Below are 24,914 nucleotides of genomic sequence, written 5' to 3' on the forward strand. Positions count from 1 at the left end.
GCAAAGATCGTCAGTGTTCTCCAGTGTGTGGTTTGAGCCAGTGAGGAAGGAGTGAGAACAGGACAGAAGAAAGTGAGAGGATGCTTCCTGTTTCTCAAGGTAACTCACTGACACTATTTTTTGAAAGAACTGAATTTTTAAACTCTTCATACGTCTCTGGTTCTACTCAGCAAATTACGTATCTTGTTACTGGTACTTACATATCGGGCGCGATAAATGATTCTTTTTCGTTAGACTCGATGGTCCTGCCCTGCATTGTTCAGCAGAATAAGATGAAAATATGCTTTGCAGAATGCCATTTACTTCCCACAGAGATACTATGCTTTGTCTCTTCACCATTTATTTCTTCTTAAAATGAGGATCATCTTTCCGCCTTCAGTTCTTTCAGAAAGCAGAGTCATGGCTTTTCTTTTGCTACCAGACATTGTTTGAAGGGTTTTATCTGCCTTCTGGTTGACTCTTTAAATATGGCGGTGGAAATGGAATGTTTTGTCTTATATAAAATTCCCTGGTTCATGGCTTCTTTTAAAATATCTTAGATATTCTATTTTAGTCACATAAAAGGTCAATTTTTTCTCTCCTGTGTTTGAAAAGATTTCCCCCAACAGTGTTTTGGAATGTTTGACTTGCCCCAGTGTCTCCAGTGCGCTTCCTTGCCTTGGGCATGATGGGCAGGCCGCGGCCAGTGTTTGGTTGTCCTTGAGAAGCGAAGCAGCAGCCAAGCTGGGAGCGTGTGCGGGACTCATTTGAGGCAGTGGTTGACGCCGCTGCTGTCAAAATATATATGGTTTAAAGCATTAACCTTTTTGTGTGTTTGACGTTTCTCTCTCTGTGGCTCTTTTCTCTCGTTTTGGCCGCCGTATCCTCCAGCAGCTACGTGATTTCTCCTTCATCTTTCAGTTTCTAGTCTTTGGACAGGCTCTCCTCTGCCTCCTGCCTCTGCTCATTGCTTCCTGTGTCCACACAGAGGACAGCAACCAACTCACTCTCCTGAAGAATCACTCCTTTGCCCCAAACGTTCATTCTGTGAAATTAAGCCTAAGTGTACATCCAAGGGGCCAGGCCATCCTCAGGGTTTGAATCCAGGGGCTCTTGGCAGTTATCAAGCACTTCTCCTTTTTAGAGTGAATCCAAGCTACTTTTTTTTTTTCCCACCAAACCTTCCCCTGTGCTCTCAAAGCACAGTGATCAGTGGATCTGATCATTTTCAATGACTTTTTTTGCCAAAAAGTTCTGTGAGGAATTAAAGAAATGTTTATATACAAAACTCAGGGCTTCCCTGAGGTTCTGAATGATGAGAGAGAGGATAAAGGCAACAATTTGGGAAAGTGAACTCAAACCCCAGGACAAAATTGGGTAAGAAAACATGTTAAGTCCTTCTGCTTTACTTTAAAAAGCCAACAGCTATGTAAGTAGCATATCTGAGGGGCAGCAGTGTGAGTGAAGAGGCAAAGGCATGTTGAAATATGGCCGTAAATTGGGGAGGCTGGTCTAATGTAGCTGGAGGAGGAGGAGAGACACAGAAAAGCTTAACAGGAGAATCTCCGTAGACCCCAGAGGCCAGAGGCAGCAGGCAGGGGTAGAAAGGGAGGAGGGCTGGGGCTGAGGGAGGGAGTAACCTCGTCTGGGGTTCAGAGGCGAGGCCAAGTGTGTGCGGTGGCTCGGGGGACCCAGAGTCAGCCCTTTGCGTAAGTGATGGACCAAAGTTGAAGGTTGGCAAAACCAGGGCCAACTCTGTTAGGCCCTATAGTATGTGCTACAGTGTTTGAATTTTACCATAAAGCCTTTTGGGGGAGCATTGACGAATTTTAAGCTAGGGGTTTGCAGGGCTAGATTTGTGTGTTACCAGGATTGCTCCGACGGTATAGGGGGATGGATGGAAGCTAAGTGGGCCTATTGCCACAGCCCAGGGCAAGGGTAGTTTGGGGATGATGACAGCGGTGGTGGTAAGAACACGCAAGAGGGGAAGGCAGAGAAGGGGGCAGTTTAAGGCTTTTAGGGAGTGACAGGCCTTGGAGGTGAGTTAGATTAAAGGAGCAGATGGGGGAAGATTAAGGCCGGCTTCTCGTCAGGTGACAGGGCGTGTGGAGATGCATTCACCAAGATGGAGACCATCAGAAGGACCCCATGTCACAGAGGTCCAGAGGTCCACAGAGGTCCTAGCAAACAGCCACACACAGTGCAATTACCTGCAGAGAGTCATACTGTCATTTCAGTATCTTCTAAAGCAAAACCGAGACTATAACAGATGCTCCTTGGGTCCACATGCTGAGCGTCCAAGTCCTCCCTGGTGCCCTGTCATACGCAGAAGGCACTGAAAGTGTGGCTCATGCCCCTAGTAGGCTTGGGCTTCAGCTGATGAATCATTTGCTCATTACAGAAGGTGAAGCTGGACCTCTCGTTCCCCGGGAGTGACTCATTAGAAAATATTATTTTGTGGTTCGACTCTTGTCTAAAAAAAATCAAGAAGATACACTTTTTGCATTACTCCGTGAATCAAACATGTCACTGCTTCTAGTTGAGACGATAGATGTCGTGCGTCATAGCTTTCCGGAAAACATTTTATTTCCTACAGATTAGTCTGACAGCCTAATTTTTTTACCTTTCATTTTTAATTTTTTCAGAAAATATATTTCATTTTCAGAGTTGAACTATCTGAGGAGAGGGGAAGTGGGGATGGGTGGATGGTCAGCTCATACTAAACTAGCCCCCTCGGGCTAGAGTATTCTTAAGTTTTGTTACTTAAAATTGGTTTTGTTTTATTTGTCTTATATGATTTTTTTAAGTCACTATGCACTAAATTAATCTTTTCCTGAAATATGTAGTGAGGCTTTTTGGTTTTATTTGTGATGTATCACAAATCATCATTTTTGGTGGTTATCTCTGGTTACTTAAGCCGTCTGCAATTTCTTTATATGCATCCATCCCTTAGATGCCTCCTTTAAGCCCGTGAGGAAATCACGTTTGCTGTTGAATACAGCTCAATCTATCGACAGGCAAAGAACGATGCTTCATTCTCCTGTTACTCTGCACAGTGTCCCTCAGCAATGAAATAGCATAACTGTGATAAACCTTATGACCTCGATGGAAGAACATTAGGGTTTTTTCAAATTACCGCCCCCCCCCCCCGGCCCTGACTCATCCTGTGATTAGCTCCGATCTCCCAATTTTACAGCTTTTTGTTTTTGAAAGGCAAACCCTTACATGTGTTAAGCATAATACCAAGATAATTACACTTAGGAAGCCATTACTGAAGTCAATTTTAGAGGAAAATGGAGAGTGTAAAATGATGACTTTAAAATATTTAAAATTATGGAGGTGGAAATTAAATTGCAGACTTTGGAGGGAAGTGTGTGCCATGCAGGGGAATAGAAGTCATCCCTCATTTAGAGAAAGAGTTTACAAGATAGAAAAGCCAGGGAGATGGCAAGAGCAGAGTTTAGATAGTTCAAAACTAACCACTTCAATTAGTTTCTGCATTTAGAACGACACGCGGCAACATCTTAAGAGGCATATTTATCTAAGTGCTTCCTGACCTCGCTTCAGTGTTTGAGAACTAACTGTAATCTGAAAAAGAATTCTGTTTCTTTTTTCTAGCTCATCTTTGCTTCCAGTAATTACAAGTTTAATGTGGCTCTTAGATGAATTCTAGCAAACAGAGAGCCACGCACGGTGCAAGAGAGAGCACCTGGGGGCTGCTGAGTGACATGAGCAGTGGAGCCATTGACGAGGTTGAAGTACATCACACGTGCTCTGTGGTCACTCACTAAGGTCACTACTGCCTTGACAGGCCTGTATTCCTCCACTTATCCCACCACTGAGAGATTAAGGGAGTAGCAGTGATCCAAGCCCTATCAGATCCAATGTTCCCTTTCATAGTAAATCCCTCTTACTATTCTGGAATCATGTTCATAGATAATAAAAACTGCCTACACATACAATTTCAAAAGATTAGTCATAATGCTCTAAGTGTAATCTCAAGGAGTAGTAACAAGAAACTAATTTATAGTAAGATAGCCTCTGTGTTAATACATAAGTGTTCAGGCTTTATTATGTGGGAAGACAAAATAAAGTGGTCAGATATCTCCACTCCACTTAGAATCACTGTGAACCACAATTCCACATGTCGTTGAAGACGCGGTTACCCTGAGTGGCATTGTCATCAACGATGCTGTTTTCAGAATGAACAGCTCCTGGTGAAGTTCTAATGCTTTAAGGTGAAATCTTCCCGATTTAAACCGGCCAGGGACAGAATTCCTAGAAATGTCAGGATGTGCTAAAAGATTTCAGAAATACCTTGTGTAATTTTTCTTGTGCCAGTTTACTTCCAGGTGAGTCAAGACTTCTTGCGTTATTGATTGTAATTCCTTTGAAGGTTGTTAGGTTTTGGCCCAGAACTCAAAACATCGTCTTACATATAACAGGTCCTCGATTGATGGTTATTTGTGTGTTAGCTGCTTTAGAGCATGAACATTCCTGTTTTATTGGGAGTAACAAAATGACAGCTGAATGCAACTGAAATGGTTTTGGTTGTCATTCTCAATTAGAAGGGGCACAAGTCTAGTCAGCAGTGAGAAAACTGGAGACTAAAAGAGTCATCACCGGGAACCGCCAACCACAGGTTCAAATCAAAATTAAAAAAGAAATACTTTGCCCTGGTCCATGAACACAGTGAGGATACTGATGTAGGGTGCACACCATGAGTTTCATTTCTTGTAGGGATAATGAACTTGAACTCAGCTCCCTCGATTCTTGCCCCCATTGCCAGCAGCACTAAAATGAGGTGGTTAACTGAAAACAGTCCAAGATCTCATCAGGCTCCTTGAGGGGCTCAGGAAGGTTTCTTTCAAGATGTCTTAACACCTGCTCACCTAACACACTCAGGGCCCCGGAGCTGTTTTGAATGTGTTATATGGAATATTTTTGTAGAAAGGTTGGATTTCAGAGCCAGAAAACTTCTACCTCATGACATATTTTGACATATTTACAAACCAGACTCTGGGACACTATTATAAATAATGGACACTTTTGATCATTGCTCGGAAATAATGCTAAAAAAAATATGATCACAGTATGACAGCTTTCCAAATTTTGGAAATGTGTCTAATAGCAGTGGTGGCAAATTCCCCAACTGACTTTGTTTTCAGAACCTTCATCCCGAGCAGTAGGAACTATAGAGAAGGCGTGGATGCCCATTTCTTCTCCCAACGCTTTAATAAGAAGTATCTTCTTTCCTTGCCTTTTCTTCCTGTGGGAGGGTCTGTAACCCTCTTAGCCTGTCTGAGGCTTCTCCTGTTTGCCTTGGGCCGGTCCTTTGTTCAGTGACATGCAGGCTGAGCAAGTGACTGGGAGCCTGAGCCCTGGAGAAGTGTCTTCTATCCACAGTGGCTCCTCCTGCCTCTGAAATCTGTGCTGGCAAAGGGACCATATCCACCTCCTTCTCAAGCACCATTGATGCTGACCTGCCACTGGCACTGACCCCACTCTTGGAATTTAATGGTACACGTTCTGAGAGCAAGACAGACATAGGTTTACCAATTTTGGTCTAAGGTGATCTACTTTTGGTTTTTTTGAATATTTACACATTAATGCATAAACATAGACTAATGGAATTCTGGAGTTGCTTCAGGCAGTTTTCCACTTTGGAAAATAAGAATTTTTTTGTTTTGTTTTTCGGTTGTGGCCAAGCCAGTCCTTTTGCCACTTTGAGAAATGAGAAACTTGAGTGGCAAAATAATCTGATCTGTGATCCATGACAATAACAAATCATTTAAGCGTGTTTATCTCCTCAGTCACATGCATCCGTTCTCCTGGAGGTATACACTCTTAGTTCCGGATGCCGTGTGAAGTGGAGGGCAGAAGGGCCAGAATTAGAGAGATCATTCCCGAATAGTCCAGTTGAAGAAACACAGGGAAACCTCTGGGAAATCAGTCTCGTGTTTTCATTCTGTTGGTTGAAAAGTCATTCTCTTGTGCAGATTGCAGGTTTCTTCAACAACGTGCTTCACTCCTACAGACGAAGGAAATGAATTAGCAAACACTTACTGATTATCAACTATGTGTCAGACATTATGTAAGGTGTTTCCAGACATTAAAATGAGTACAATTCTGGTACAGTTACCCTGAAAACTTGTGGAACCTGGTGGAGTAATGAGCAACGAGCAAATATTTCAAAGATGAGCTGCCTCCAAGGGGCTCAGCATAATTGAGAAAAAAAGCAGGACACATCCACGAAAATAGGAAACCCAGCAGTTCATATTTTGCAAGTGTAGGAGTTTGTTATACACAGTTCAGTGGACGTGAGGAAAGAGAGTAGGAGCTGTGTGGCTCCGAGGCCGTGAGGGGTGAGCGCATCCTCGGGTAGGAGTCAGGCGAGCTGGGCCTCGAAGGGGAGAGGAGATCCAACAGCAAACGAGCGTTTTCATCGGCTCCTGCCAACTTTCCCAAGAAGACGTTTCGGCAACTTCTCCCCGCACGCTGGAGTCAGCTCAAATTCCAGACCCCAGTCAAGTTCGGTCAGGTTTCAGCACTGTGTCTGCTGCAGCCTGCAGTCCCCGAGCAGAGGATTGGCGTGACAGGGACGGGATGGGAGGTGCTTCCAGGAGAGCCCATTCGGGAGCTGGGATCAGGCAGGAGGGAGGCCGGGTGAAGTCCAAGGAGGTTCCCTTTCGCTCCTGTGGAGGAGATGCTGAGGTTGTCCTGATGGGGGGCAGGGGCCCACCTCGTTGGTCACTGGGTGAGGGTCCCTGTGGGGGTGTAACCTCCCAGGCAAAGCAGCTTCCAGCCGCCTGGGCACTCCCCAGTGAAAAGCAGCCGGTGCTGGTGTTCGGGAGAAGCACACGGGTTGGTGTGTCCCCAGAGGGCAGAGGGATCCTGGGGACTCTGCATGGAGCGCGCACAGCAGGTGCCAGTGTCCACGTCAAGCCCCGCCCCTTCAACGTGCCAGCATTCCCGACAGTGCGGGGGCTGCTTGGGGCTCACTGCGTGGAGAGACCCAGGCGGGGGACCAGGTCTCGCCGTTCTCCCCCGTCATCAGTTGCCTTTCTCCCTTACAGAGGACACGGACGTCTGGAAGTCTAAGTCCCGCGGGAAACCCTAGCCTTCCTCAATGACGGCCGAATACAGCATAGGGCATCTTCCTGGGTTAAACAGGGCTTATATTCAGATTTTTCAAAAGAGAGCGGGAAGAGTGGATTTTCAGCTTTCTTCCCTTAAAATGCTGTTGCCGTTATTGACTGGAGATTTCTGCAATGCCAAGGGAGACGAAAGGGCAGCGAGTTCCTCTTTCCCTCGTATAAAATGCCCTCTGTTTCATAGATCCAGTCTTTTGAGGTTGCAGAACCTTGTAGACATTGCTTTCCAATTTTTCACAGAAATTTTAATTGGATAGAAATCACATTGGTAAAAATTGTGAAGCCCCGATTTTCTGAGCAGTGTGTTTTAAAGACTTGGTTTTGCAATTCAGTTAATTTCATTACCCCTTTTCTTTCTATGGTGTTTGAAGTAGGTAAGTCCTCACACGTGCGTTTATATGACGTGTGTGTGAAGCACTGTTGGGGTGTGCACGGGTCGTTCCCTCTTTCCCCTTTTGTAATGATAGCAGTTGCTTCTTCGCCACTTTTCATATGTCGTTTATCAGAAGTTCTTTTAATTTGTTCTCCACAAAACCAACGGGAAATACTAAGGAAATGTAATAAAGTAGATACTAAAATAAATACAGTAAATAGCGGCATGGGTAGAAGATGTGTGAAGAGGAGGAAACTGAACACACAGCAGACGCTCTAACAGCATAAAGCTTGGTTCATCAACTATCTTGCGTTTCTCGTCCTCAGCAGATTTTCTCCGGGTAAATAACTTTGCACTTGTTCAGAGAGCCTTGGCAGGCCTTGGTGAGCCCAGAGTCAGCATGCAGCATGGCTTTTAGCTGGCTGGGAGCCAGACTCACGCCTTTCCACCCACGGGGTCCTGCGGATGCGCGACTGCAGCGGGCAGTTCCTGGAGGCTCTGTCTGGGCCGTGACCTGGTTACGCGTCCCTCCACCCACTCAGAACCGCGCCTGATTGTCCTTGTGTCAGTACTCAGTGGTCTCTGCTGAATGCGCGAATGACAAAGCAGATAAAATATCACCGCCTCCTGCTTGCAATCTGTCTCCCTGCCTCCATCTCCCACCCCACCCCTTCCCTGCATTCACAGGCGCCCTCTCTCCTCTGCCCTTCGCTCCCCAGGGAGCTCCGTGGCCTGGGACGGGCTGGCTCCTGCCTCTTCTCCGTGTCCTTTGCCGTAGCTGGTCTGACCCAGGCCGCTCGCCTCTGGGAACCTGCCTCCTTTCCTTCCACTTGGAAAGCAATCTAATGGACGATTTCACACTAATGTGCTGGGGCCTGCCAGGAGCTGAGGTGGTTATGTGCATTTTAACAAGGACAAGGAAAGACATCGATTTCTAATTATAGGATTTAAGGCTTCATAAAATAAGATATTTCGAAACAAGAGCTTCCTGGGAGCCTGTCTGTGCCATCCAGCCCAGCTGCAGGGTGGAGAGGAAAACCGAGTATCACGTGTGGTCCCTTCCCAGAGGTGGGGCGGCCCTGGCTTAGGGCAGCTCCGTGAGCCCCTGCAGAGACGGTGCCCTTTGTGCCGCCCACCAGCTGGGAGACTCCCCCATCTCAGTCGGAGGATTCAGTGTATTAGCACGCGTAACATATTTAATGCTGGCACGTAGGAAGGACTCATTCAAGGCTTATTATTCTGCTTTTGAAATATGTTAAAAACGTTTAAAGTATCAGACAAAATGCTTTTAGTGTAGTCTGACAATTCACCAACACGCCCTGTTCTCTAGTAGGGGATGATTGGGGTTGGTGTTAACCTTTTGATTCTTTTTCTGAAAAACTCTACCCTGCAGAAACTCTACATTAAATTTCCAAACCTGAGAAGTCAGTTGCTAACATGTTAGCAGAAGACAAGCCAATGCTCTTGAGCGGTACTGTCATCTTTTGGTTTTACAAGTCCTCAGAACTAGACTGTTTACAATTCTTATATCCCATGAGTTATTTCTTTTTCTGGTTTGGAGAAATTGCAGCGTGGCCCCAAAGTTAAACTTTTTCAGCAAACCTTATGGTACTGACTTAAATAAAAAGCATTATTCTTATTGTACCATGACAGAGAGATTGGGGGAAAAAAATTCTTTTCTAAACAATTAAACCCCATGAGGGAAAGTTACGCTGTGAGGAGGTCTGGTCACTCTTCACACAGACCTTCTCCAGCCCCGGGGGCTCCACGGAGCTGCTGGGGGCAGCCTGGGCCCTGGGCGGGGCCTGCGACACGACAGTTGCTCTGAATCCACGGGATTTTAGTCACAAGTCCGCCCAGGATGAGTTGCAAGCCTTTTATCTTCGGCGCTCAGACAGGGGCACCGCATCTCAGACTTGATGCGAACCCTGTCTCAACATGTATCTTCTGGGCCGAATCTCTGATTTGCCACCCAGGACAGGTCCGCCTGATTCTAGTAACTTCTTTCTTCTAAACAAATGGCCTTGCTGGGCCCGCTTCCCCGACGACTTTGTCCCCTGTGGTCTTATCTCTTGACACAGCGCTCATTCTTCCCGCTTTATCTGTGCTTTTCTGTCAAGCAGTCCTTTAGCTCATTTTTATCTTGTTCGGTCGCTTTACCTTTTCTCTGCACTTTAAATGAAGAACAGAAAACACACAGGAGGGGACTTGTGGGGCCCGCGGAGCTCCCTCACCAGGCGGCCTGGCTGCTTCTGGGCAGTTCTGGTGAGATCCAGATTGTCCCCAAGACGTCAGCCATGAAGCCCTCGCCCCAGCGCTGGTCGGCTACGCCCGCCCGAGCAAGGGCATGGTTCCTCTTTCCAATGATATTTTGACACATGGAACCACTTGCTGAAGAAAGGCAGCTGGGTTTGGGCAGAGATGAGCCTCTTACAGACATTGTATTGTAGTTTAATGCAGATAGATAGCAAATCTGATTGTATTTTAGACTAAATTTCTTTTTTTCCAAGTGTGGTTTCCCTTCTCTTAATCTCTCCTCTCCTGTTCTCTCTATTCTTTCCCTCGTCCATTTGTTGAAGTACAGTTGATGTACAATATTATATTAGTTTCAGGTGTACAGCATCATGGTTCAACATTTATATACATTATGAATTGATCACCGTGATACGTCTAGGGGACTGCCTGTCGCCATACAAAGTTAGTACAATGTTATTAACTATTCCCTGTGCTGCATATTGCATCCCTGTTATTTATTTTATAACTGGAAGTTTGCACCTGTGATTCACTTTGTTTCACCTAACCCCCCACTCCCTTCCCCTCTGGCGATCACCAGTTTGTTCTGTGTATCTCTAAGTCTGTTTCTGTTTTGTTTTGTTTGTTGATTTGTTTTGTTTTTTAGATTCCACATATCAGTGAAATCATTTGGTATTTATCTTTCTCTGTCTGACTTATTTCACTTAGCATAATACCCTCTAGGTCCATCCATGTTGTTGCAACACCTTCTTTATCCATCCATCTATCAGTGGACATTAGTTTGCATTCATATCTTGACTATTGTAAATAGTGCTGCTATGAACATTGGGGTGCATATATCTTTTTGAATTAGTGTCTTTTTTTTTTTTTTTGTAGAAATACCCAAAAATGAAATTGCTGGATCATATTGTAGTTACATTTTTAATTTTTTGAGGAACCTCCATACTGTTTTCCACAGTAGTTGTACCAGCTTATGTTCTAATGTACAAGTGTCCCCTTGACTATTTTAGTTACCTCATATAAGTGAGATCCTGCAGTATTTGTCCTTCTCTGTGTGGCTTACTTCACTCAGCATAAGGTCCTCCAGGTTCATCCCTGTTGTCTCATATTACATGATTTCCTTCTTTTTAAGGCTGAATAATATCCCATTGTATGTATATTCCATATTTTCTTTATCCACTTATCCTTTGATGGACATTTAGGTTGTTTCCACATCTTGGCTATTGTGAATAGTGCTGCAGTGAACATAGGAACATTATTACCTCTTTGAGATGCTTATTGCAGACCTTCTGGATGAATACCCAAAAGGGGGATTGCTGAATCACATGGTAGTTCTATTTTTAATTTTTTAAAGGCAACTCTATTCTGTTTTCCATAGAGGCCGCATCATTTTACATTCTCACCAACAGTATACAAATATCACAATTTCTCCATATCCTTACCAACTTCCTTCCTTCCTTCCTTCTTTCTTTCTCCCTCCCTGCCTTCCTGCCTTCCTGCCTTTTCTTTTATCCTAACAGGTGTAAGGTGATATCTCATTGATATCCCATTTGATTTGCATTTCCCTGATGATTAGTGATACTGAGCATCTTTTCATATATCTGTTGGCCATTTGTATGTCTTATTATGGAACTATCTATTCAAGTCTTTAGTACATTTTTAAAATCAAGTAATTAATTTTGCTACTAAGTTGTATGAATTCCTTATATATCTTGGAAATTAACCCTTATCAGATGTATGACTTGCAAATATTTTCTCCTATTCTGTTGCTTTTTTGGTCTGTTGATTGTTTCCTTTGCTGTGCAGAAGCCTTTTGTTAAAGAGACTATCCTTTCCTCATTGTATATTCTTGGCATTCTTGTTGAAAATCAGTTGACCATATATATGTAGATTTATTTCTGGGCTTTCAATTCTCTTCCATTGGTCTGTATTTATATTTTTATGCCAGTACCACACTGTTTGAATTACTTTAACTTTGTAAAATAGTTTGAGATCATGACATGTGATTACTCCAGCTTTATTCTTTTTCAAGATTGTTTTTGCTATTTATGGTCTGTTGTGGTTCTGTATGAATTTTAGAATTTTTTTCCTTTATTCTCTTAAAAATTATTGAGGACCCCCAAAAGTTTTTGTTTATCAATATTTACTATATTGTAAATTAAAATTTGTAATATTAACTATCAATACATACTATATTAGGAATTAAAATTGAGTAAAATTTAAAAGACCAGGATTTACCAGCACACATCCCATTAGCCATCAGAGCCCTTGAAAATATCTACTGTATGTTCTTACATGATAAAAGTTAAAAAGGTAAATTAAATCTTAATATGACTTTTAAAGTAAGATTGATCTTGAAACTCTCAGAGAGGAATACAGAAGCTCCCTGTGGTCCTCAGACCACACCATAAGAACAACTGATTTAGAGATCTGGTGGTGACTTACTGAGTGTTCTGTACTGGATATTCCAGCTCTGGTTGTAGGAAGATGGCAGAATACTGGAGGACTTTCTTGGTATCCAGGAATTCATGTCACATTTGGGGCCCTACTCTATCTATGCATAAGACCACTGTTATACGTGAAAAATTAATTTATGTATGTATTCAATGAAAATGATTTGGTATCTCTTTTATGACCATTAAAATCTTAGTGTGATTACAATCTGGGTATTTGATACTCAGACACTCAAAGTGTTTGAGTCATCAGCCCAGCATTACCGCAGAACAGTCTTGTGAAATTCAGCCTCTTGATATGATCACTACCAAGAAAAGTTCCAGGGGTTTCAATTGTGTTTCCTGTTACATGGTTAACCAAGTAAAACCTGAAGGAATGACTGTGTGTGAATGACCATATCCTGTTTTCTATTTATGTTCCAGCCTCTTTCAAAGCCTTTTTCTTATAACCATGAAATATAAAGATACCATTTACAATCAGGGAAATTACGTTAAATATCACCAACCATTTTGATGGAACTTCCTGGGTAGCTTCTGCTTTTGCATCCAAGAATTTGAGGACTTAAGTTTAATCATTTGCTTCTTCTTTACAGATAATTTTGAGATAGCTGTGCCATCAAATAGCCAGACGGTCTCAGAACCTGGAAAAAATGTCACACTCAGCTGTCAGCCTCAAATGAAGTGGCCGTTACAAGAAGTTACCTGGGAAAAGATCCAGCCCCATCAGATCAACCTCTTAACTAGCTGCAACTTGTCCCAAGGAAGAAGTTACGCTTCAAAGTACCCAAGACAGATACTGAGCAACTGTAGCCAGGGAGCAAGAAGGTCCTTTATCACCTTCCCCCTCGTTACCGCCTCTGACTCAGGACTCTACCGCTGTGGCTTCAAAGCCAGCACCGGTGAAAATGAAACCTTCGTGATAAGATTGACCGTAACCCATGGTGAGTAGGTGACAATAGTTTCCAGTGTCAAAATGGAAAAAGCCAGCCACTGTGGATTGGTTTCTTTTGTCTATTTCATGACTTTATTATTCACGGTATTTTTAATGAGTGGATTTGGTAAGTTGTCAGTGACTGACTGAGTGTTTATCTTCCTAATCTATCCATCACCAATTTACTGATAATAGAGCTTTCCCATTTTTTTGATCTGCCACTTTCCTAAAATTAAAAAAAAAAATCAGTGAGATTGAAAAATACATGGTAGCAACACCCTATAAGTTTGAACTGTATAATCTCTAATTTTTCAATGACAGTGAAACTTTTCGATGGTGGTAACTAGGTTTTATAATCCTCATGAGCCCTCAGCAATAACAAGCTGGTGCTGGATGGGTATTTGCAGAATCGGCATTGAGTAACGTTTAGTAAACGTTCAGTAACGTGGTTGCTCCTTTGCCAGATCAGAGTCCCGATGCCCTCAGCTGTTTTCAGACCTGGGAGCAGAAGCAGACTGGCCTTGAAGCCATGGAAACTGACTCCAGGGCCCCTCACCCAAGCAGGCTCCTTCCAAGGCTCGGTTCTCGTTTTGTATTAGTAACTTGTCTCCTATATCCTAACACAGCCCCAAGTTGCATAAATAAGTTGCAGGCCCTGCCGAACCTGTGTGAGAGGAAGAAAAAGTGATTTTTCCCGTAGTGCACATACAGAGAAGCCTGTTCAGAAGTCTGCACAGAGGCGTGTGTTCCAACTGGGTGCGGCGAAGGCCCTCTCAGACTCCTGTTCCTGCCTGGGATGCGCCCTCTCGCTATAGAGGAACCTGTCAGAGAAAATCATTTATTTTTACCGATGACCGAAATTTTATTTCACTTTGTTCTCAGTGCCTCCTTCCCTCCCTCTTTGCCTTCCTTCCATGTATCCATCCATCCATCCATCCATCCACCCATCCATCCACCCATCTTTCCTTCTCTCTTTCTTTCTCATGTGCTTCCAGCCAACTCATGGGCCTTGGCTTGTGTGTAGACTTTTGGAGCCAAGGCTTCCTTTGGCTGCGCCCTCGCAGACTCAGCTGACACCGCAGCTGGTATTTCTTCCTGCTCTGGGAAGGAAGAAGGCGGGTTTTGTGAACAGTGGCCTCCACTGCTGGCACCGCAGCAGCCGTGTGTGCCGAGGAGGACGTTTGCCAGTGGTTAGCAGGTTTTTGTACACGGTCACCTTGGACCGCATCAAAGTGTTCTTTGTTCCTCTTCATGTCAGTGGGTACTTAGAACTTGAAGAAAAAGAGGGTTGATGGAATATTGTGGGGAGGAAATATTTAGGTGAGAAAGATTAACAGAGATTCTTCATTTTAAATTTTGAATCCATTCCTTCAGACATATATAGAAAATATTCCTCATCTTAAAAAAAAAAAAAAACTCTTGCTTTATAGAAGTGTTTTTAAAACCTGGTCAAAAAAAAAAAAAAAAGAAAAAGAAAAAGAAAGAATGGAAGCAGTCACTAATCTTCTCTCAAAGACCAAGGTTAGAAGACGTTCTGTTCAGAAAATGTCACAAAGAACCATTTTCAAGCACATTTGACATAAGATCTTGTCCACTAATATGTTGAAAAAGTTATTATAAACATCTTATAGAGAAAATAGACTTTAGGAGGCAGAGTTATTTAACTCTTACTAATTAATAAAAATATCTTTCACTTGTCCAAATCTGGCTAAGTTTCTTGCACAAAGCTCTTTCTTTTCTTTGTACATAAGCTATAAACAGTGTCGAAAATGAAGGCAGCTGAGCATAATGGTCAGAATTGTTAGTGGTCAAGTGTTTAGAACACCTGAGAATGGCTTTGTGCCACGTAACTGACAGGTTGAAGGAATATCAACTGGGCCCATTAGTAAAAAGTTAACACTGATGGACGGTGACAGCTGTTGGCTGTATGTTTTGTTTTAATTCCTTTTTAAAGTGATTATAAGTAAAGATTGAAGATAAAAAAAATCAGATGGGAAGCAAAAATAGATCACTTGGGTTTCTCTGATGTGATTTGATTATTTCAAGTCTTAAGGCTGTTGGGTCAAAAAATCGATGCAGGGATTGAAGCAGAGAGACAGGTATACGACACGGAGCTGATTTAATTTATTTCAACTGTCAAGGGAAAGGTGACTGTGACACAGACTTTGTAAACTGCTGTACATCCTTTTGTTAACCCCCATCAGCTTCCTTCATAGCGTCCGAGGGAGATGTTCAGGACTCTCATTTCACACACACTTGTGCACGTGCGCACACACATGCTCTTCCCCTGATTTCGCCTGCCTGCATTCATCTTCAGACAAGTACCAGGTACTGAGAGGTCACCCAAAGATGACATGATGTCAAAAACCAATACATCATATACCCAGGCCTGGGATTATTGTGAACAGACGGAGAAAGTGACAGAGCATGAGCGGAGCCCAGATTTCCTGCTGACTTTCTTTGCCAAATGGAAAGAAATACTTGTCTCCCCTTCCTCGCGCTTTTGACCCGGGAAGTAGTGTAAATGATTCCCAGCTGAATCTTCTGAATTTGAAACTTATCTAGACCACAGGGGCAAGGAACAGGGGAAAATGCTTGTTTACTGACAGTGACCAAAATTATTTTTGGCTCTTAATATCCTCTGGATTTTCATTAGTCATTGGGTAAATGTTTTAGTTTCCACCGGAAGAATTTGTGAGGTCTTTTTTTTTTTTCTGTCGGTTTGTGAATTTAATGTCAGGGGCCGAAGTGGGGCATCCCACATGCGTGCCTGCTTTTCCAGTGGCGAGGGAGCCACCTGTGGGTGGGGTGAGATGGGTGGGCCGTGGAGGGCAGTTAGGGTGGGGAGAGGGACACCTGGAGGACCTGACGCACAGTGGGTGGCTGGCCAGCACAGAGGTCCCTTACAGCAGGGGACCAGGGATGTCGTGAGGTCTTTTAATATTAACTAAATGATGCTCAGACTACGAGTGTTTCAGCTGAGTTTATTGATTACAAAAAGAATGAGGATCAAAGAAATGGAATCAGCCCTCTCAGGAAGTTTCTGGAGAAGACTAGCATTTAACTATACTAAAAAATATGGTTGACTCATGTCCTTCTCCAGTCTTTTCCCACAAACGAGGCTACTCGGCTGAACCACCGATTTGAAATAAGGCATTGATGATCAGAGCAAAGAGACAAGACAGTATGGGGCTTCTGCAATATGCAGGGGGTGCGGGCGGAGAGGTTGCGTGTGGGTAACTGCAAGCAAGTGATTAGGTTGGTGCAGAGGTTCTGAGTTCTGGGTTAGCACAGAAGGAGGCGGGCTTAGCTGGTAACTGGCGAAATTCAGGGTCTCATAAGGGCGATGAAAGCCGCTATCGATTCCTGACCAGAGATGGCAAAGTAGTATTTAATAAAGTGTAAGTCAAAGAGTACAGTATAAAATTTGAAAAAAGGGAAATTTGAGGCAGAGGAAATGAGCTGAGAATTGGTTGCAGTAGTCAGTACGTGAATGATTAAGCACTCAGCCTAGGCTACCAGCATCACAAACTGGCCACAAAAAGGAGCCCACTCCAGACAAATTAAAAACGGTGCCGCCTCTGGGCAGATAAATTAGAAAAAGGTGCCGCTTCCTCGGCGCTGGTGCGGACCGAAGCCGATGTAAGGGCTTGGTGATGGAGGGGTCCCAGATCCCCTACCCAGTTGGCTGGGCACAGAGGTAGCCTGGAGAAGGGGAGAGAGATGTTGTCAGACTGGAGCGTCAGCTTATGCTTGTGGCCAGCTCAACAGTCACTCGCACATTCCCGCTTTCTCCTCTCCCTAACCGATTTGCTAAGTGTCGCCACACTTACCTCCTTTCCTTTAGGGTTCCAGGCTGGTCTCACTATCTTCATGATCCTCTTTCATTAGCTCAAACTGCTTTCCTGTCATCGAACCATTAAGCACCTTGAATTTCTTGAACTTTTGTAACTTGGAAATTGATACCTCGAGTCGTTCAGCAACTGCATCTATTTGCAATGGTCCAGACACTTGTATTAGAAATTACTCGAGATTAAGGGTTATGACATCTCTGGTTAGAGTTGTCAAAGTGCCCTTCCAGAATATGCTTGATAATTATTCTTGACTGACTCTGTGTGTTAATATTTCTATGTATTTATAGAATCTCTATATATAAAGATTTCTAGGTAGATTATTTCTAGATTTTCTTCATCCACACTTAACTTTTGAGGTTTAGTGATTGCTAATCAAAGAAGCCTAAACTCTCAGAGGATCAACTGCAAAGTGTGGGGAGAAATTTTTCATGAACTTTGTTTACATATATATCTTTCAAAAAAGTCTGTTCCCTTTTTTAACTTTCATTTTCTTGTTTTGCAGTATTTTATACAAGTGGTGTATAACTGCTAGTCAAGAGTCGTGGAGGATGGGGTTTGTAAATGAAGATGACAGAAGTGTTCACTGGGCAGTCATGGGACCACAGCCAAGAGTACCTTCCCGTGCATCTCTTCTGTGGGTTATGGGGTCAACAAAGAGGTTGCACAGAGGAAGAGATGCTGTAGGTTCTGAATCTTGCCTGTGGACAGCTCGGTGGAAGGTTACTGACTGTGTTTCTGAGTTGGACTATGAAAATAATGCGGAAGGGAAATAAATTCCATTTCTTTCTTTGGCCTGTGGTTTCTGCTAAAATTCAATCAGTTTGCTCCCAGGTGTTTGGATTCCTAAACAGTTTGAGGTTGTAGACAAAAAAATTTTTTTCAGGGATTCATTATTCCAGAACCTTCTGTCCCACTTCAATGAATTACAATAGATGCCACTATTGTAGGCCTGGGGGTCGTCTGAGCTGGGCACACGCTGGGTGCCGGATGCATCCGTTTCCGTGACAGTGCGATGCACCTCAGCCTTGTGTTAGCTTTCCCTACATAGAAAATAATGTCCAGGACCGTTCATTTTTGTGACAGAACCACAGGACCAGAATCCCAGAGCACTGGTGTCACTGCCTGCAAGTTAAAATAGCCTCTACTATTGCGGATCAACTATCATTTTCAGCCCAATTTAGTTATGTTTTTAAAATTCTGGATGACAACTGGGTATCCAGAAACGTGCTGTTTCCAGCATCACAAGTGAGTTGATTACTCAATCAGAGCCTTTTATGCCGTTGTATCTTTACAGTTGCCTCTGCCCACATCGGTTCTTTTACGAGACATTGAATTAAAAAAAAGAAAAGCAACCAGTCTGTTCTATAAGCCCCGTATGTTGGTTTATTCATCTTTCCTAATGCACACAGTCCTGGGATGTTTGCCTGCAGTGATTTTTTTATACGGACCGTGTTGGTATAGATAAACAAGTTATTGAATTGAGTAATAATAACGACACGTTAGTATCAGAGGGAAGGGAATGTCGAAAGAGCCTGCGCTGGGCTGACTTGACGGCGCGTTGCTGGGTGGGAGCTGCTGTCACGACCGTAAACAAAGTTGGTGCTTTTAGGAGGCAGCTAATTCCAGGACCTGCTTTTTCTTTGTCCTCAGCCTGAATTTCCAACAGTTTTCACGTCACTGTCCTCTCCCGGGGACGTTAGAGTACAGGTAGGAATTCACATTCAGACAAATTCACCGCTTTTCCTCCTACTTAAAATTCATGACTTGTTTGCAAGACCTGCCTAATGAGTCCAAGTGCAAAACAGTGTGTGTGCGCTTCTGTCATGTGTGAGGTTTTTTTTTTTTAAAGCATCTGGGAATTGTTAACAGCTTGTGATTGTCTCTCAGAGCCTTATGCGGAACTGAACATAGATGATTAGATGAAGTTCTCCCCAAAGGCAAGTAGAAAATTACTTAAAATTTTTTCTTCGTATAAGACTATTGGCATTTCCTTCTTAATAGCAATTCTATGTTTTTTGTTTTGTTTTGTTTTTGTAACTTTTTTTATTGAGTTATAGTCATTTTACAATGTTGTGTCAAATTCCAGTGTAGAGCACAATTTTTCAGTTATACATGAACATACTTATATTCATTGTCACATTTTTTTTCGCTGTGAGCTACCACAAGATCTTGTATGTTTTGCCCTGTGCTATACAGTATAATCTTATCTATTCTGCATATGCCTGTCAGTATCTACAAATTTTGAACTCCCAGTCTGTCCCTTCCCACCCCCCACCCCTTGGCAACCACAAGTTTGTATTCTTTGTCTGTGAGTCTGTTTCTCTTTTGTATTTATGTTCTTTTTATTTTTTTAGATTAGCAATTCTGTGTTTTAAGTATTGCAGTTGAATCAGTCAGACTTCCAACTTCAACTGAAGTTTTCAAATATGTGCTGACCTGACTCTTGACAAATAATCAGAGGTGACCTCGTAGGTGTGCAGAGGACTATGTTATTTACAAGAACAAGGAATGAAGAATAAACACAGATCTGTCATTTGTAGAAATTCATCTTTGAAGCCCCATTTGTATCTTAAAGTTATTTCCACCGAAATGATTCAGGGGTTTTCAAAAGGTAATTTATTCAACAGAAGAGTATGCTTGGTTACTTTTATAAAATAAATATTTTGCAATCCTCATTGGTCACTCTAAACTTTATTTCCAGAATTAATTCAATGTATTTCACTTTGGCTAGAACTCAAAAGTAACTGTGATGTTCATAATCTTTTAAGTAGAAGGGTGATGTTTTATTTAATTAACCCACAAGAAAAGATTCTTCCTTTCGTGGATATAAGGTTGAACTGTTTAAAGCTCTCCACTGCACGGGTGAGGAGGGAGAAGTAACTCCCGCTAAGGTGAATAGTGAGTGAAGTGAAAAGCCCTCATCGTCACAGTGATGGACACGGGCAGGTAAAGGGTCGGGTAAAGGGTAGATACTGAGATGAGAAAATTATGTTAACAAACAATGGGATATTTTCTGTGGCTTCAAATCAGAGAAGCTCAGGATATGATGAATATGCAAATGATCCCCAAATCAGGGCCACGCAGGAGGCAAGTGTACAAACACAAAAAAATACAGGCTTGTGGAATATAATTTTTCATGCCTCATATTGATAGAGCACTAAATTCTTCACTCTTCTAATCTGCATGTGTGTATGTACATTTGTGAATTATGATAACTGAGTATTTGTCAGGACGAGCAATCTGCTGTGCGGTAAACATTCAATGAATACCTGTGATTGGGCAATTTTACACGCACATGAACCACTCATGTGCCACATCTCAAGGGCTTTAGTCAAAACAGATGGTTTTGGTCTTATGTTGATTACTGTCTTCTCTTCCCGATCCAGTAAGTAAAGGTATCAGCTTTAAAATCCAATCATGCAAGTCTTTTTTTTTTTTTAAATCATTGGCTATTTTAAAAAGAGAGAGATTGTATGGATAATTAAGCTCTAGAGTATAAAGCTGCAGATTTTGAAATTATTACCAGAGCTCTTATTTGTTATACCCAAGCATTGGCTTTCACATGTTTTGTAGATCACTTAGTAAACTTTTTTTTTTAAGTGAAATGATTTAAAGTCAGATAGAATATTTGGAGGTAACTATTCAGCCCAAAGCTTACTGTCTGTTTTGTATTCTGAAAGTATATGTATGACATTAATAGCACATTTATAAATAGACCTTTATAAATGCCATATATTTTGAAATTGGAAGTTTTCTAAGGATCCAAGGAAAAAGTTACAAATAGCAGTTGTAAGAATTGTCACTAGGCTTTGTCTTGGCTACTATGTGACAAACTCACATATTGTGCTTATACATGTGCCAGTCACTCTAAGAATTTACTGATAATTACTCACTTAATTGTCACAACGACTCTAGTATTACGTACAATTTACGGATGGGGACGTGAGGCGTGGAGGGGTTAAGTCACTTATCCAAGGCTTCATAGGTAGTAAGGAGAGGGGCTGGGATTCACAGCCAAGCTATTGGCTTTCAAGTTCTTGTTCTTAACCATGGCACTATATTGCTTCTCCAAGTGGAAGGAAAAGGCATCCCAAGAGAAGCTGGCTGCAGGAGAGTTCCACAGCCTTGGGTTCATCCTTTTAGGAGGCTTATAGGTACAATGGGTCCCTTACTAAACCAACATACAGAGCAGGAGTCGACAAAGGAATGCGGGTCTGATCTCCCACTGTCTCCTCCAGCTCTGTGTGCTTAAGTGTGCTCAGGTCTTCCCAGGTGCTGTCTCTGTGGGTTCCCCACTGACTTGTCCCCTTTCCTGGGGCTTGTGGGTATTGTGAAGTCATGTAAGGAAGGGTTTTTACACAGTCATATGACAGACAATCAAAGTCAGGGTGCAGGTACTAGGGTCTGGAGGGGAGGGAGTGCTGGTTGGTGACGAAGTCAAGTCAGCACAGGAACAGACTGGGGGAACTTCAGCAGTAGTCTCTGGGCAAAGGTGAATGAAGGGTCTTGCTGGAGACAACTGGTGATAGCTCAGTTCTCACGTGGCTTCTTGGCTTTTTTAGAGCATCTGCCCCCAAGGTCTTCACCAGACCCGCCCACTGGACTCTCCTCTTGTGGGGAAGCTGGCTCCTCTGAGCATCGTCCCTGGAATCTGCTCCAAGTTCCCAAGCACATCCTCCTTCTTCTTAATTCCCTCCTTCTCCTCCTTCCTGTCAAGTCCTGCTCTCCCTTCGTTCTTGTAGGTGACTAGTGACCACTGGACCCAGAGCTGGGTCATTAGCCATCAGAATGCAAGTTCCTCTACCCTCAGGGACAGTGAGGGCTTAACTTTCAAAATCTCCCAAGAAAAAACAGAAGTTTATTTTCTATATTAAAATATTCTGAATAGTCATATTCTCTCATACTTATGGACCTTTATATTGAGCAGATAAATACATAAAATATTTAAATGGTAGGTTATGCCTACTGTGTTTTACTGCATGGAGAAAATGTTTATCTTGACTTTGGCAGAGCATTTGAAAAATTTCCTATTATATCCTTGCAGCTAAGCATGCTAGTGACGCTGTAACGTAGAGTTACACTTGGTTAAACAGCAGTAATATGAACAATGGGTTGGGGAATTATAATTAGAAACAAAATCTCTTCATACCCAGAAAACTGCTCCACAAAAGTAGAAGGGAAGGAAAACAATGTTGTTATTGAATAGGTCTTAAACCAGAATTGTGTTACACATCACAGACAGTCCCCTAGGAGAAAGGGCAATCTCAACCTCTTACAGAGCCCAGCAGACACAACCCATGATACGCATGTTCTCAAGGTAAACAGCAACTAGTCCTCCAGGAAGAGCACTTGATAGCATCGTTCGCTGCACACAGCTCATCCTAAATTCACTTGGTATTTGGGGTGACCGTCTGTGTCAGCTCACTGGCTGACATCCAAAGAGAAAATTATCTTCTTATGTCTTCACACTAGGAGGTAGTTTTGCACCTTGGAGCAAAGTGCCCTTGGAAGTTGGACTCCTACCCCGCCCCAGAGAACTGGGAGCGATGGGCTCTCTCTTCTGTGAGTGCATTCCAAAAGGATGGCTTTGATTTATTACAGCAAAAGGATACAAAGCAAAATCAGCAAAGAGGAAAGATACATGGGGCAAAGTCAGAAGGACTGACTGATTCCCAGAAGGAAAGCGGGTGTTCAGCATAAACCACACTGTTTGTGTCAACACTTTAGATGCAATAAATCACCTGAACAGTTAAGAAATGGTGGGAATGCTCCCCAAACCCACCCACACACTAGCCAAAAGCCAACCTTGTAAGCAAGCCTTTCTAAGGACAGTGATCTTGGGGCTGCTACACTGACCTTTGTCTGCATACGAACTCACTACAGAAGTGAGCAGGATACGTGCAGCAGCTCTTGACATTCTGACTCGTGGTGCATAAATACAACCTCCTTTAAATAATATGTGTTTAGGAAAAGGGAGAAATGTTTCAAGATGTATAATGTAAGACGAAGGAATATTTGGGTAAAAAAGGCAAGACACCTAATATGACAGAGTCAGCCTTGAAAATTTTCTCAACAGTTGCCGAATCAGCACGTCCACCATCCCTGTGCCTCGTAGGCTCACTCAGGTGCCTTCATCATGCACCAGTCACTGTGGGGCCCTGCTGCCCACGGAACCACTGACGCACATAATGACACCAGAATACGTAGCTAATGCCGTCCAGAGTGGGCAAACTTCAGCCCACCTTAGACTCTGCATTTCTCAGCTGATGGGAAGTTTTCAAGTGCTTTCATCATTTGGGAAACTATTTTCCATCAAGAGAGGCAAAACCATTGTAGCAAAACTTACACGTCGGATTAGAAAATCTCTTCCCGCGTTGGCTTGCTCTTTAATTGCAGGCCAATTGTTTTAGATTCTCCGCCTTCTGTTTAAAATCTGATAACAGTTTTATTCTGAGGAAGGGTAGTTGCTCTTCACTCAGAGGGAAAATTAGAGGTTGATGTCATGGTCCTTTAATTCTCTGAAAATAATTTATTCCCTAGGACCTTCTTGCTGTAAAACAGGGAAAGGTTTCTGAAATGCAAAGAGTATAAAATTGATTTGCACAAAGAAAGTTGACCTTTGAAAACCTGGAATAATGTTAGCATACCAATATCCACTTGGTGCCTATTTCAGGCATTCGGGAAAGTTCAACAAACTTTAAGCCACCCCTGTTCCCAGTGGTCCCCCAGAGCTACAGGCGTTTTATACATGTTTATCAACACAACCTCGGTCTTTCCCTTGAAAGGTGGATCTACTTACAAGAACAAGCATCCTCCATTATACATGACTGGTGTAACATGACATTTCAACATGCAAAGCATAGAGATTTGTTATTTCTTTAAGTCTAATTTGGAATGTGTGCATACAAGATGTAAGTACACAGTGGATAATTTACATGATGCGATGCTTGAATGTACAAAGCACCTCTACATGTTTTATTTACAGCCACCCCCATGGCCACCTTTGGGTTGATTTTATCATCATTTTGCTGTTGCCTAAAAAAGTGTCTGAGAGGCCAAGTGTCTCATGTTGAGATCTTCCAGGGAAAATAATTAGAAGAAAGAACTTAGGTTCTTAGGCCTCCCTCCTCAATCTCTGTTTTTGTTTTGTTTTGTTTTGTTCTTCCCAGCGAATCAGTGTCTAATGTGGGACAAAGGTTGGATATTTGCTTTGCACTGTGAGTCAAAACTTGGACTCGCCCTGATAATGCTGCGTCTGTCAGCTCACGCGTATCCATCCTGGGGGGCCTCTCACACTGTGGATAGCCCATCTGTACATAGAAGGAGACCGAATATTCCTCCTCCTCTCGTTAATGGCGGAAGACAGGAAGAATAGCTTTCACTGGTATCGACCATGAATGTACCCAGGTCTGGCTGGAGGGTCAGGATCTGTGACTTCTTCCCCCAGCATGTTTTTTGGTCCAGACATTTAGGTTCTGAGCTACTTGATTTCCCCATGTCCCTAACCCTACCCCTGACTCTAATCGAGGAGAAAAAGCAGATTTTAATGTCTGCTCCTGCCCGCCTGGCCCTGAAGGAAGGGCCTGGCAGCATTTCTATCCTGTGCCTTTCTAAGCGTTCAAAACTCAGCCATAAATACTAGTCATTGGTAGAAACGTAGCCTGGAGGGTTGTGGTCATGGAGTAAATTATTCATTTATACGTCTCACTGGTGGGCTTTAAATTGTTTTAACTGTATTTATCTTTTCTGATAGGAAGGAAAATAATGGCTTTGTGGGTCACGACACTTTTGTCCTCCTATGAATCAACACAGCGGTGGGGACGAAGGGCAGAAAAAAATCAGCAAAAAGTGGCTGCCGAGAATAGACAATAATTCTTCTTTAAGAGAGGGCTTGAGGGTTGCCATCACTCAACCTAA

The 24,914-nt window shown here is 42.9% G+C and overlaps 1 protein-coding gene across 1 annotated transcript in view; it reads left to right on the forward strand.

Annotated features, from left to right (window-relative positions):
- The window catches only part of CD226 (CD226 molecule), a 66,009-nt gene that overhangs the window by 26,186 nt on the left and 14,909 nt on the right, over nucleotides 1–24,914 (forward strand). The window contains exon 4 of the mRNA XM_006192478.3: nucleotides 12,806–13,153. Within this exon, the coding sequence (XP_006192540.2) occupies nucleotides 12,806–13,153 (348 nt within the window). The remainder of the gene's footprint in view (nucleotides 1–12,805; nucleotides 13,154–24,914) is intronic.

This window comes from Camelus ferus, chromosome 30 (assembly GCF_009834535.1).
Source record: "Camelus ferus isolate YT-003-E chromosome 30, BCGSAC_Cfer_1.0, whole genome shotgun sequence".
Taxonomy (NCBI): domain Eukaryota; kingdom Metazoa; phylum Chordata; class Mammalia; order Artiodactyla; family Camelidae; genus Camelus; species Camelus ferus.